Source organism: Arvicanthis niloticus, chromosome 1 (assembly GCF_011762505.2).
Source record: "Arvicanthis niloticus isolate mArvNil1 chromosome 1, mArvNil1.pat.X, whole genome shotgun sequence".
Classification (NCBI taxonomy): domain Eukaryota; kingdom Metazoa; phylum Chordata; class Mammalia; order Rodentia; family Muridae; genus Arvicanthis; species Arvicanthis niloticus.
In genome coordinates, this window is record NC_047658.1 from 102,481,811 (window position 1) to 102,494,059 (window position 12,249).

Below are 12,249 nucleotides of genomic sequence, written 5' to 3' on the forward strand. Positions count from 1 at the left end.
AGGGGTAGTTTTTGGGTTCTCTGCCGTGCTGCTGTTATAATTTTCTATAATTATATGGTGCTGATTGTAGTTTGCCAACAGAGCGTCAATAAAATGAAATGTAACCCCAGAACTAACACACTCACACCACACCACCCCCACTCTCATTCTCAAGAATTCTCTTGCTCAGAACATACAGCCTTATGATGGTCTGGGGCCCAGGGAGGCAGGAGGATGTCCTCCCGAAATCCTAATCACTATCTCCAGGAGTGCGGAGCCATCCTGCAGAATTCAATTTGTGCAAATAACGGGGAGGATATCTGTTAGGGGACCCGTTGTGATAATCTAGAAATGGAGGGAGAATTCTGCTTGTATTTCTTGGGTTTTGCTTTTTTTTATGATAATGGGAATTAAGCCTGGGGTCTTGGACGTATTGTGCAAATGATCAACTACTGAGAGACACACACAACCCATGAATTCTCTGTTTGAATAGCACTACGAGCCAGAGGCAGACAGGGGTTTGACAGAATTCAGAAATAGGAGGCAGTGCCATCTAGGAGCTAGGAAGTAGATTCTCTCTAGACACTGAATCTGCTGACTGCTTTATCTGGGGTTTGGAAACCCTAAAACTCTGAGGAGTTTCTTCTGTCTATCTTCCAATCGAGGTGCCTTGCTCAGTAACCTGAACTGTAAAGTGGGCAGAGTGGCTTGCTTTATTTTGTTTAATTGTGGACACAGTCAGTGGGTGCCATTAAAAAATTGAATGACAGCATATGAGTGAGTGATACATGGATTGATGAATGAATAAATGAATGGAGCTGCCACAAACTGACTTGGATTGGACTAGAATGGGTCCCTCCCTCTTCCATTCTCTAGGTACGTGTCTTGGGCCAGATAAGTTGTGGTCCTTCTGGGTTGTGGTCGCCTCAGGAGTAAGAAGGCTGTGGAAACACATGGTCCCTCTGTGCACTGTGCACCAGGCAGGAAGGTGGCAAATTGGTGGGATTTTACTAGTACTAGAAATAAGAGTGCCCTGGTCTGGGGGTGGCTGGCTGCAGCAAGGCCATGGGTTCCTGGAGAGGCCAGCATGAGCTAGATAGGTGAAGGAGAGTCAGGAGGAATCTTCATGGTTGAGCATGTGCTAGGGAATTCCCAAGCACAGACTCAGAGCTGCTGAGAGGCAGAGGACAGGATGTTCCTGAGGCCAGAGCTGATGGAGATTCTGAAAAGGCAAGTGAGGAAGGACCCACACTGGCCTCTCCCAGGACCCTCTCTGAGCTCAATCCCTGAGCATGAGGCGATGGCTACATCTGTCTTTCTTTTCAACACAATTATTAGAGTAGGTTTAACCCCTTCCTTCCTGATACTCAAACGCATTAGTTCTCATATTTTTTGTTTTATATTTTTATGAACAAAGCTACTGGAAATACCTGGGCTCCTGCTTTCTGTGCCTGAGTCTATTTCTGCATTTGATGGTAACATCTATGTGTGTGGAGCCACTGTGAGAGTCTTAAGTTTTTATTATTCGACATTAGTTTGGAGAATTTGAAAGCATGTCCATGCACATAAAGCCCAGAGCCCTAACCTTCTTTGAGGAGCTCAGGTGTGGACTGAATCACTGAGTAACCCAAAGTGATTCAGCTTCCCTCAGTTTCTTGGTATATCATCCCCATCTGCCTTTTTACTTACAGCCTACAGCTCCACAGGTGGGCATGCAGGCTGGGCTTAGGATGGCTCTCTGAAGGCAGAGGGGCACTTGGTGCTCTCTGGCTCCCTGGCTGGAATTCCCACAGGACACTGGGAAAGGGAGTTGAGGAGAGGGAAAGCCTGATTTTTATTTCCTGGTTGCAAGCAACATCCTTTCATAATTTCTAATGTGGTGTCTCATTTTCAGCACCTCGCCATGCCAAGTTGTGGGGGAATTTTAATTCAGTTTGGTCTTCTTTAATTTGCTGAGAATACATGCATTTTAATCTTCTTTTATTAAAAATAAATCCAGCCTCCTCACTCGGGTCTCTTGTGTAAATATCTAATTAGGGCAGAAGCATGGCCTGGTCCAACGGGGGTGTGTCATTGTCCCTCAAGAAAGAACTGACTTCAAAGAACTTTCCCTACCATGTGAGCAATGGTAATTGAGCCAAACAACGTGCATGAATTATTTATAACTGCTCCTCTGGTTATTTGGTGACAAAATCTGATTCCAAGTTGCAGCTAGATACACGATGTCCCCGAATTATAACTCAGATTTCTCTGGCACACCCAGTTGTATGAGCATCTGGGATGCCTAGGATGTTGTGGAGACTCAACATCTGGGCAACCTCTTTCCTACCCAGCCTGAGTGTTCCTGGGGGGGAAGGTATAGGGTATTAAAGGCTGCTGTCTCACCTTGCCACCCCTCCCCCACTTCGTGGGAAAGAGAAACCAGGCTTTTTTTTTTTTTTTTCTATTGCTGAGATGACCGCATTCTCTGAGTAGCATAGGGTTGGTGGTCAGGGAGTCTGCAGGCATGAGTTTACCTTACATTTGCTTGGATGAGCACCATTCCTTTGTACTAAGCCCTTTCTTAACAAAAGAGGGTCAGGAAACATGTGACAATCTCCACTAAAGGTTCAGTGCAGCCCACCAGTGAAGCAAGATAGAATCACAGTAATGAATTCATACCGGTAGCATTTGGATAGCATCCTTTCTGCCTGTCTCCTCCGACCCTTCAAGACACACAGAGAGCTGTTTCCCTACCTGGAATGGAGGGAGTCAGGGTGCTGATCCATGACTGAAGATGCATCATACTACATACAGGTTGGAAGCTGCTGACTAGAAGGGAGCCAGACATTGGCTTTGGTCTCTTTGTTTTTGAGATGGGGTTTCTTGTAACTCGGACTACCTTGAAACTCTGAATGTGCTACATGGCCAAGGATGACCTTGAGCTGCTGACCCTCTTGCCTCCACCTCCAGAGTGCCTGGGTTACAGGTGTGCATGTGACCTCACTGATCTTCTGTCTCATGTTGGAGCTGGTACCCAGGATCTTGTGGATGCTACCAGCATTCTATCAACTGAGCTACTTGCCCAGTGTTTCACTATGTTCAGAAAACAGCCCTCTTCTAAAGGTGGAATTACATAAGGGTAAAAATTCAGAGACCTCAAGCCTAAGGTTTGATGGATTTTGACAAAAGTATGTCTCTCTTATCACTGAAACACCTATCCACAGGGGGCACTGACTGTTTCCCTGGGAACTTTAATAAGCTGCTCATGTCACTGTCACAGGAAGTAATGCTCATCCCTTCGCCACTAGAACATAGTCCCTGCATAAGCTTTCTAGAACTTTCTACTCCTAGTGGTTATAGAGGGCATAAGCCAGCACATTGAGCCCTAGATGAGGGCACAAACCTCAATTCCCCAGCCTGTTTTGCTCTTGGCCTCAATTGGGTGGGAATCACCATGCTGCTTCCTGGTGGTGCTGGTTACTTGTGTGTGTTTTCTTCCCACAAAGCTTTGCAGCAGGCAGGTAGATCAATGGTGTCTGTACAGCAGCCTCTAGTTGTAAGTTACATCCCTGCCATCTCTTCTGTCTTAAATCTTGTCTTGTGATCCGCTTAAAACAGGTCTCATTGACCCAACTGGGATCCATATTCTGTGGCTCTGTTCTTGCTACTTCTGGAAGCTGAGCAGGGTTGGCTGAAACCTCTATTGATGACAACCATTCCCTGGGGTAGTGGGTCTGACAGATGAACTAGGCAGGAGGTAGAAGTGGTGAGATACGTCATCATATATGTAATTAGAGGCTCTTGCTGGCCTTTAGAAAGTCTCTGCATGGAGACCGGGAGGGAGAAAGGAAAGGAAAGGAAAGGAAAGGAAAGGAAAGGAAAGGAAAGGAAAGGAAAGGAAAGGAAAGGGGCTGAAGAGATGCTCAGTGGTTAAGAGATCTTACTCTTGTTCTTGCAGAGGACCTGCGTTTGGTTCCCAGCACTCCTGTTGGGCAGTGTGCAGCTTCCTACAACTCCAGCTCCAGGGGAATGAGACACCCTCTTCTGCCTCCACACACTCATGTAGTTACTAGGCACTGGTAGAGCTGGGTGCCAAGGTGATTGGCACATGTGCTGAGGCAATTATCCTGAGATGGCAGAAGCTGATTTCAGCACAGAGAACATTAGTCTATCAAGATGCTTGTGAGTCTCCCTTGGAAGCAGTAATGGAAGTGTTGGTTTATTTATGGGTCTTGATTGAAGGGCGTCACTAGCTGATTTATTGTCCAGATAAAGTCAAATAAAAGTCATGAGGGGGAGGAAGTGATCTTTCTCCAACTCTTCCATCGAAAGTGTCTGTACCAATCCCTGGAGGGCTCCCAAAACTACTGCCTGCATTGCACAGCTGTCTCTTCCCAAGACCACAGGTGCAGCTGGCACACCCATTCCCTGAAGGATGCTTCGTGAACAGGACACAGGATGTGACCTGAGGGGAAATGGAGCAGGGCCAGGACTACCTCCAGGCTTTGTAAAAATAGGGGAACTGCCTCCCACACCTTCTTGTCCCCCGAAGCAGAACCCCACAGGTTAGCTTGGTAACTATATTCTTGGGGCTCTCATAATGCAGGTTCAGAGAAGGGGTTGTCTGCAGCATGAGGGCCAGTAGGCCAAAGGAACAACACATATTCGTCTTGCTCCTCCAAACACACTGGCTCCCCAGCTACAGATACCTGCTTCCCCATCTTCTGACAGCACCCCTACACTTTTACTGGGGGCTGTTGGGACCAGGCCTTTCTTTCTCCTCCAGCCACCTGTGTAGCTAATACAAGACCACAAGGTGGTTCTGACTCACAGAACCACACACACATTCAAGTGCAGAGAGGAGCTGACAAGGAGTTGGGGGCAGGGGCCAGAAGACAGATGGACAGCTGCCATCAATGACCAAATCAGGGTGATCTGCATAGTGTGAAGAAGGGCTGATATGAAGAACAGGCATCCATGGTGGCTGGTGAGGGGCCCAGGAGGCTGGTGAGGGGCCCAGGAGGCTGGTGAGGGGCCCAGGAGGCTGGTGAGGGGCTCAGGAGGCCGGTGAGGGGCCCAGGAGGCCGGTGAGGGGCCCAGGAGGCCGGTGAGGGGCCCAGGAGGCCAGTGAGGGGCCCAGGAGGCTGGTGGGAGTGAGGTATAGCTGCTCAGGATAGCCGAGTGAGCAAGAGACTGGGGAACAAGTGGATTGGAGCAAGAGCACCTTCATGGCAAAGCCTCACCTCCTGTGCAAAGTCACACCTCGTGTTGGCATAACTTCACAGGTAGTAACATGCGGACAAACTTATTAATATGAAGATACACTGGCAGTGAGAGTGAAAACCATTCTGGCTTAAACATGACACATCCCTGAAACACTCATGAAAGTCTGGGTCCAGCGCCATGGGCTATGGAGAATCATAAGGGCTCTCATTGGTTGATTAATCAATCCACTGGTAGATTTAAAACCTGTTGGGGTGTTTGGGGTGAAGCTCTCCCTAGGTTGTTCTCCTTGGGGGTCTTGTCACAGCCTCGGAAGGCTGACTAGCACGGAGAGTAATGAGAGCTCCTTTCCCAGCGAGCAAACATCACCATCGCCATTCAGATTTCCTTTATGTGACTGGCAGTGCCTTCTGTCAGTGCCATTAGTTTTTCTGATTGAGAAAGGAACAGAGACTAAGAGAGTGCTGAGGGCAGGGTCCTATTGGTTAGCTCTCATTTTTAAATCTGTGGATATTGAACTTATTATTTATGGGGTTTCTATTTTCCTTAATCACCAATATCCACTCACTAGTAAAAAATTGAGCTAAGTAAGATCAAAAGATGATTCTGACAAATGGCTTGCCTCTGTGTAACTTTTAAGGAGTGAAGAGTTGACTGTGGCCCCATTCACTGGCCTTTCACAGCCTCCTTCCATTAACTTTATGTGACTCTCATTCACTGCTTTACGTGACCCCATTCACTATTCCATGTGACCCCCCCATTCACTATCCCATGTTACCCCCATTCACTGTTTCATGTGACCCCCCATTCACTGTTCTACATGACCCCCCATTCACTGTTCCATGTGACCCCCCATTCACTGTTCTATGTGACACCCATTCACTGTTCTATGTGACCCCTCATTCACTGTTCTATGTGACCCCCCCATTCACTGTTCTATGTGACCCCCCATTCACTGTTCTACGTGACCCCCATTCACTGTTCTACGTGACCCCCCATTCACTGTTCTATGTGACCCCCCATTCACTGTTCTATGTGACCCCCCATTCACTGTTCCATGTGATCCCCCATTCACTGCTCTACATGATCCCCCATTCACTGTTCCATGTGACCCCCCATTCACTGTCCATGTGACCCCCCATTCACTGCTCTACGTGATCCCCCATTCACTGTTCCATGTGACCCCCCATTCACTGTCCATGTGACCCCCCCATTCACTGTTCTATGTGACCCCCCATCCATGAGTCTTATGCACTTGCCACTTGTAGGTTTGCAGGGTTTTCCTGACTTCTCTGATTGAAAAGTTTAGGTTTGTTTCCCCCAACAGGGAGAGTAAAGCTTATCCCCAAGAGTCTGGCTGCATGTACCTCAATGGTCCCCATTGAGAGAAATGCTGTTAGCCTCCTGTTCTCTAAACCAGTGCCTGACCGGACTGGACAAGACACTTAACTGCTTGTTGATGAAATGAGTCCAAGTATAGGACTGTACTGCAGAGTGGGAGCCTGCGATTTTCATGCCCTGGTCTTGTCACCTGGATGAAAGAGAATGAGTTCCTACAGAAGAGCCTCTTCACTTCTTACTCGTCTTCAAGAGGGCTCGGTGAATAATTGGAATTATGCAAATTAGCATGCATCACATAGGGAATTGAAATTGTTCCCTAGCAGGCCTGCTGATAGGCTCGTGGGCTCACAGGTCCTTCCTGGTAAGCTGGGTTGGATGTTATTCCTCTGCATCCGGCTCTATTTCTCCCTCCTTCCCCCCTTCCTCTCTCTCTCTCTCTCTCTCTCTCTCTCTCTCTCTCTCTCTCTCTCCCTCTCTCTCCCTCTCTCTCTGTCCTCCCTTTCCTCCTCCCCCTCCCCTCCCTTCTCCCTCTTCCCTCTCCATCTTTTTCCCTCTCTTATTCCCTGGCTCTCAAGTGGCCAATACCTGATTGGCACCCCTCTGTGTGCATCTTCACATGCCCAGGATGGCACTGCCTCCTGCAGGTCAGTTCTTACCAATCTAGATAGCCCATTCCATGCCCAGACCATGAGGCTATCTATGGTGACTCACAGTCCGGCTGGGACACCCACCACCATGTCTCTCCTCTCCCCTCTTCCCTACCTGCTCTTTCTGCTTTTGCTTTTTTCTTAATGCGTGGACCCCTTTGCCACCTCTTTTTAAAGATGTTTCCATGTTTGCATTTAGACATTCAATTACCTTTGCTCAAAAGCAATTAAGTTCCACCCTTCACCCACTGAGCTGAGGACTCCCTGTGAGCATCTTTTCTTTTTTAATAAGCAAAGCCATCTTCAAAGAAGCAAGGTCATACGGATACGCCCGAAACATGCTGTGTTTGCAGATTTTAATGAGTGGCGTGTGTGTGTGTGTGTGTGTGTGTGTGTGTGTGTGTGTGTGTTTTAAATCTTTCATCCCTTTAAGTAAATTCACACCTAAAAGTTAGGGAAGGCCTGGGTTTTGTTTCTTTTGCTGTGGAAAGACACTTCTTTATCTGAGTATTTTTTTTCTTTTTCCTGGAGCATTAAAAACAATTATCTTGCCAGATGGGTCACCTTGTCTTGAGTTTATAGAAAAGAGTAATATAAAAAAACAGATACTTGGGGGCTGGAGAGATGTCTCCATGGTCAAGAGTGTACACTCCTACAGAGGACCCAAGTTTGCTTCCCAGCACCCACATGGGGTTAAGGGAAAAAGATCACAGTAGTTTGTAACTCCAGTTCCAAGGGGTCTGACACCCTCTTATGGCCTCCCAGGTCACTGTATTTATGTGTATTACACACAACCAAACTCTCAGAGCTTCAGTTTGGGACCCTATAAGGTGTGGTAAAGGCAGAAAGGAGACTCTGCTGTGGTCCATAAAAAGTGGCTAATGCTACCAGCCATTATGCCATAGTGCTGGTGCCTTCCTTCCCACATCCAGACTTCCTACATTGAACTGTAGGCCATGGGTGCAGAGTGCCCAGCCTTAGCGGCCTAACGCCCATGCGTGTATGTCATCTGTGCTTCAGGTGAGAGTGAAACACCTGTCGGTTGTCACTCAAGTGTCTTTAGTCCTCCTAAGAACACTTCCACTCTGAGGATTTGTCATAGATCAAGTTTAGCCTGCCCCGAGAACCTTCACTGTCCTGCCTCTCTAAGACCCATGGATAATGTGTGTGTCAAAGTGAAGGACCCTGGGATGGGATAGTGGTCCTGTGAAAAACATCCTGGAACCTTCCATGTCTATGTTCATGTTCCCTTGGTCTGGTGGTGGTCACCCCAGGAAGCTGAGAGGGAAATGGTGGTCTTTACACTTTGTCATATACAACCTATCACTCTCCAGGTATGTAGATTTCTCACATCTGATATTGAGCCTCCATGTGATTTTAGTAATGAGGGTTGTTAGTAAAAAGGTTAGTGAACCTGAGCGAACAAGTCACGGGCTAATGCATCATTGCGTGGCCTTCTCAATTCAGCCCCCGACTTTCCACTCTTGCTCTTCAGGTCTCCCTAGGAAGCAAAGCCCCTGTGGGCTAACACAAAGATTGCCCTGGCTGTCAATAATGTCACAGCTTCCTTCAGGCTGCAGTGTCATCCCGCCTCCTGAAGGTTCTGGTTATGTACTTCATTTCTGGGGAACAATGACCGACAACTGGGTTGTGTGGTCACTGCCTTCATTCCTTAGCGGCACCACCTCCACAGCTTCTCGTGGGGCTGCTAGGACTCCAGCCTTGAACTGCCCTTCTAGCTCCGGGGGCTTCCCTGCTCATGGATGAGACTCAGCTTTGCATGTCCAGATCCTAGCAGGCTTGTTGAATCTTGTCTTAAGACATACTGGAATAGTATTCAATGGAGTAAGAATGATAGTTTTATAGTCATATCGCGAGACGGGTGGATTGCGAGTAGAGTAAAAATAAAGTGTGCTTTTCTGGGAAGAGAGTGCTTTGTTCACCCCAGCTCTGCAGACTGCACAAGCTCCCCGGGCTGCCTGTGCTTAGCACTTGGCAGGCACACAGCAAATACTACTCAGCTACAATCCTTGGAGTTCGGCGTAAATTTAATTCCTCTTTCACACGTTATTTCTGCACAGATTCCGTGCCTGTGCTTACTAAGTAGCCTGCGCAAGTTTTTTGAGAGGGGATGGCCAGGGAGCCTCCGACAGGTTGTTACTAGCCTTAGAATTCAAGTGGAATAATAAAGAGACACCAGATGGCTGGACAGGTTTTGATGGCTGCACAGTTTGTCTCCCTCTACTGGTCTCATCAGGAAGTTCGGCTCTGAGAACTTACAGACAACCATCCACAGGGGGTGGGGGGGTGGGGGGGTGGGGGGGTGGCAGGAGTTGAGCTTCTTCCTCCCCAAGGGTGCTGGCCTAGCCTCCTCTTAGATCACTGCTTGGTGGGGAAGGTTATTAATGTTTGGGATAAAACACAGTGTTTCACCCAGGAATTCCGCATCTCTGGAGTTGGATTAAGCCAATTAATAATTCCCAATCAATTACCCAGCAGTTTCCTCTAGTGTATGTAAAGTACCCTGGCACTGTTCAGTAACAGATTGGAAAGAGAAAAGGCAGTATGTGAAGCTGCCTGTCAAATGAGAGTCTGGACAGCATGGATCTGGCTGAGGGTGTATGTCCCTAGCATTCCTGACCTCCAACATGGGCTTTATAATCCTGCAGTCTGACTTAGTCTCCGTCTCTCACCCTCCAGGAGCCAATGGTCTCAGCCTTTGAGAGGTTCACCCATGAAAATGGCAGGCTAGAGCAGGTGCACACTCAAGCACAGAGCTATTTGTGTCTGGTCCACTTTATAAATCTACAGTGCACCTTTGAGCACTAGGAAGAGGAGAGACCACACATGCTGGTGGCCACTGACTAATTTCTGTGAGGTCGTTGTTATAATATACTTGGGATCCCGTTCATTGTAGCAGTGCTGCCTATGAAGAAACACTGGGATTGCCCAGCTCCTTCCATGTCTTCTGTGATCACAAACATTAGTGCTCCCTGTTGGAACAGCGTGAGTGCTGAGCGTCTATCTACTGGTCTCAGTTCTGAGGTCTGGTCCATTCACATCCTTCTTGGAGGCTTTGGGTAGCAAAATTTTTCTCAGTAGGGATGGGACAGTGCACCTGGGCTGGCTGTGGATGAGTTCCATGACCACATATATGCACTGGGCAGGTGCCATTGCCTGCCTCCATTGGTCAGGAGTCCTCAAGCAAGGCTTTCTATACCACAGGGTAATCACCATCACTGTCATCTCTAAAGATGTTTGGAGGTCACTGGGCAAAATGGGGAGCCAAGAGAAAATCTGAGAACATATTACCTGTGGGGTCTTAGTATGAAAGAGCTTTCCCCATGCTGAACCCCTTGCCAATCAGTCTGCCCCTGCATCCATTCAACTTGGTGAGCACTTAGCTCTCTCCTGAGGCTGTATATGACTCTGTAAAGTAGGAAGTTAATACAGTCAGAGGCAAGGGCAGGAGAATGCTACTGGAGTAGGTTGGGAGAGTTTATTGCCACAGGATGGAAAAGGGTAGAGAAGGTTGCTGACACTGGCCTCAAGGCTGCTTGGGCAGGAGTTCCTGAGCCAGGTGTGGAGGGAATGAATTTGGCTGGCCTAGTGAGAGGGGCCCAAGAAGCACACAGAAAGGCACTGGCATCTACTTACCCAAGATACCACAGTCACCATAGATACAATTTGGCCCAAGAATGACTGTGTAAGGAGGCAGACGGACAGTAGGTTTTTGGGGGGGTGTGGTATCTGGGGTACCAGGTGACACCAGGTGACTCATACAGATACTTCTTGGCTGGCAATATGGATAAAGCTGGGGTGTGATCCCCACTCCATGCTGGTTCACCCTCAGCAATGTAGGAGCTGTGAGCCTTGGGTCCTCAGGCTGGACCTGCAGATGACAGGGACTGTACCACCATAGTATGGAGATGGCAAAAGAGACCATGAAGTTAACAGGAAAAGTCCTTGGTTTCCTGGAAACCTACACTGAGCTTCTCTCCTATTTCTTCTTCCTCCCTACTGAGTGACAGCCACGTCCAGGGCCTTCTATTCAGGAAGATTCTGAGCAGGTCCTTTTCTCTTGGCAGGAGAGCCATGGAGCCCTTCTGTCCACTCCTGCTGGCAAGTTTTAGCTTGTCGCTTGCCAGAGCTGGCCAGGGCAACGACACCACCCCAACAGAGAGCAACTGGACCAGCACAACTGCAGGTAAGGACCCCTAACCTGTGCCCAGCTGACCCTGCTGCCTTACAAACGGCCACCTCCCTGAGAACCTAGGACTGCTGGGAAAGATGTTCAGTGGCTCTTCCTGTGTGCTAACGAGGATACTGGGTATGTGCCAGAGCCAGAGCCAGAGCCAGAGCCAGAGCCAGAGCCAGAGCCAGAGCCAGAGCCAGAGCCAGAGCCAGAGCCAGAGCCAGAGCCAGAGCCAGAGCCATCTATGTGTGTTCAAGAAGGCTGTTCCACCTGCTGGAGGTGGGGTAGGGATCAGCCTTGAGGGAAAAAAGGAGTGGGAAAATGTAGAGGGCCATCCAGATGGCTAAGTGGGACAAAGTGCTGTCTGGCTATCAGGCCTGATAATCGGAGTTCGATCCCTGGGAGCCACACAGTGGAAAGGAGAGAACTGACTCCTGAAAGTTGTTCTCTGAATTCTGCAAGTACACTGTGGCATATGTGGACACACACACACACACACACACACACACACACACACACACGTGATTAACTCACTAATACATTCTGAAAAATCTGACTGTGAGGAGCCCTGCTAGAAGTAACAGTGAGCAAACACTGACCAGGAGGTTGAGCAAATGTGAATATTGGCTTGAAGGTTTCTTGTGTAACTTTTCCTGAGGAGATATGTGCAAGCATCTAATTACTCAACGGAGGACACCCACTATGGGCCCAAGAAATGACTGTATCCATGTCTACCTTGGTGAACCAGTAAGTTTTGGGGGGTTACTTACAAAACTACGGGTGACTCAGAGGCAGCTGCTCCTTCACTAGAAAAGCCCACTCCAGCCTGGGTGACAACTCACAAAAGCTGTATCATCACAGCCTCCAGTGCAACTTGGAGGC

At 48.5% G+C, this 12,249-nt stretch overlaps 1 protein-coding gene across 4 annotated transcripts in view; it reads left to right on the forward strand.

Annotated features, from left to right (window-relative positions):
• Positions 1–12,249, forward strand: part of Ptpre (protein tyrosine phosphatase receptor type E) — a 148,739-nt gene that overhangs the window by 95,118 nt on the left and 41,372 nt on the right. For all 4 annotated transcript variants that reach the window (XM_034508050.2, XM_076912289.1, XM_076912288.1 and 1 more), the window contains one exon: positions 11,261–11,379. In XM_034508050.2, the coding sequence (XP_034363941.1) occupies positions 11,268–11,379 (112 nt within the window). In that variant the 5' untranslated portion in view covers positions 11,261–11,267. The remainder of the gene's footprint in view (positions 1–11,260; positions 11,380–12,249) is intronic.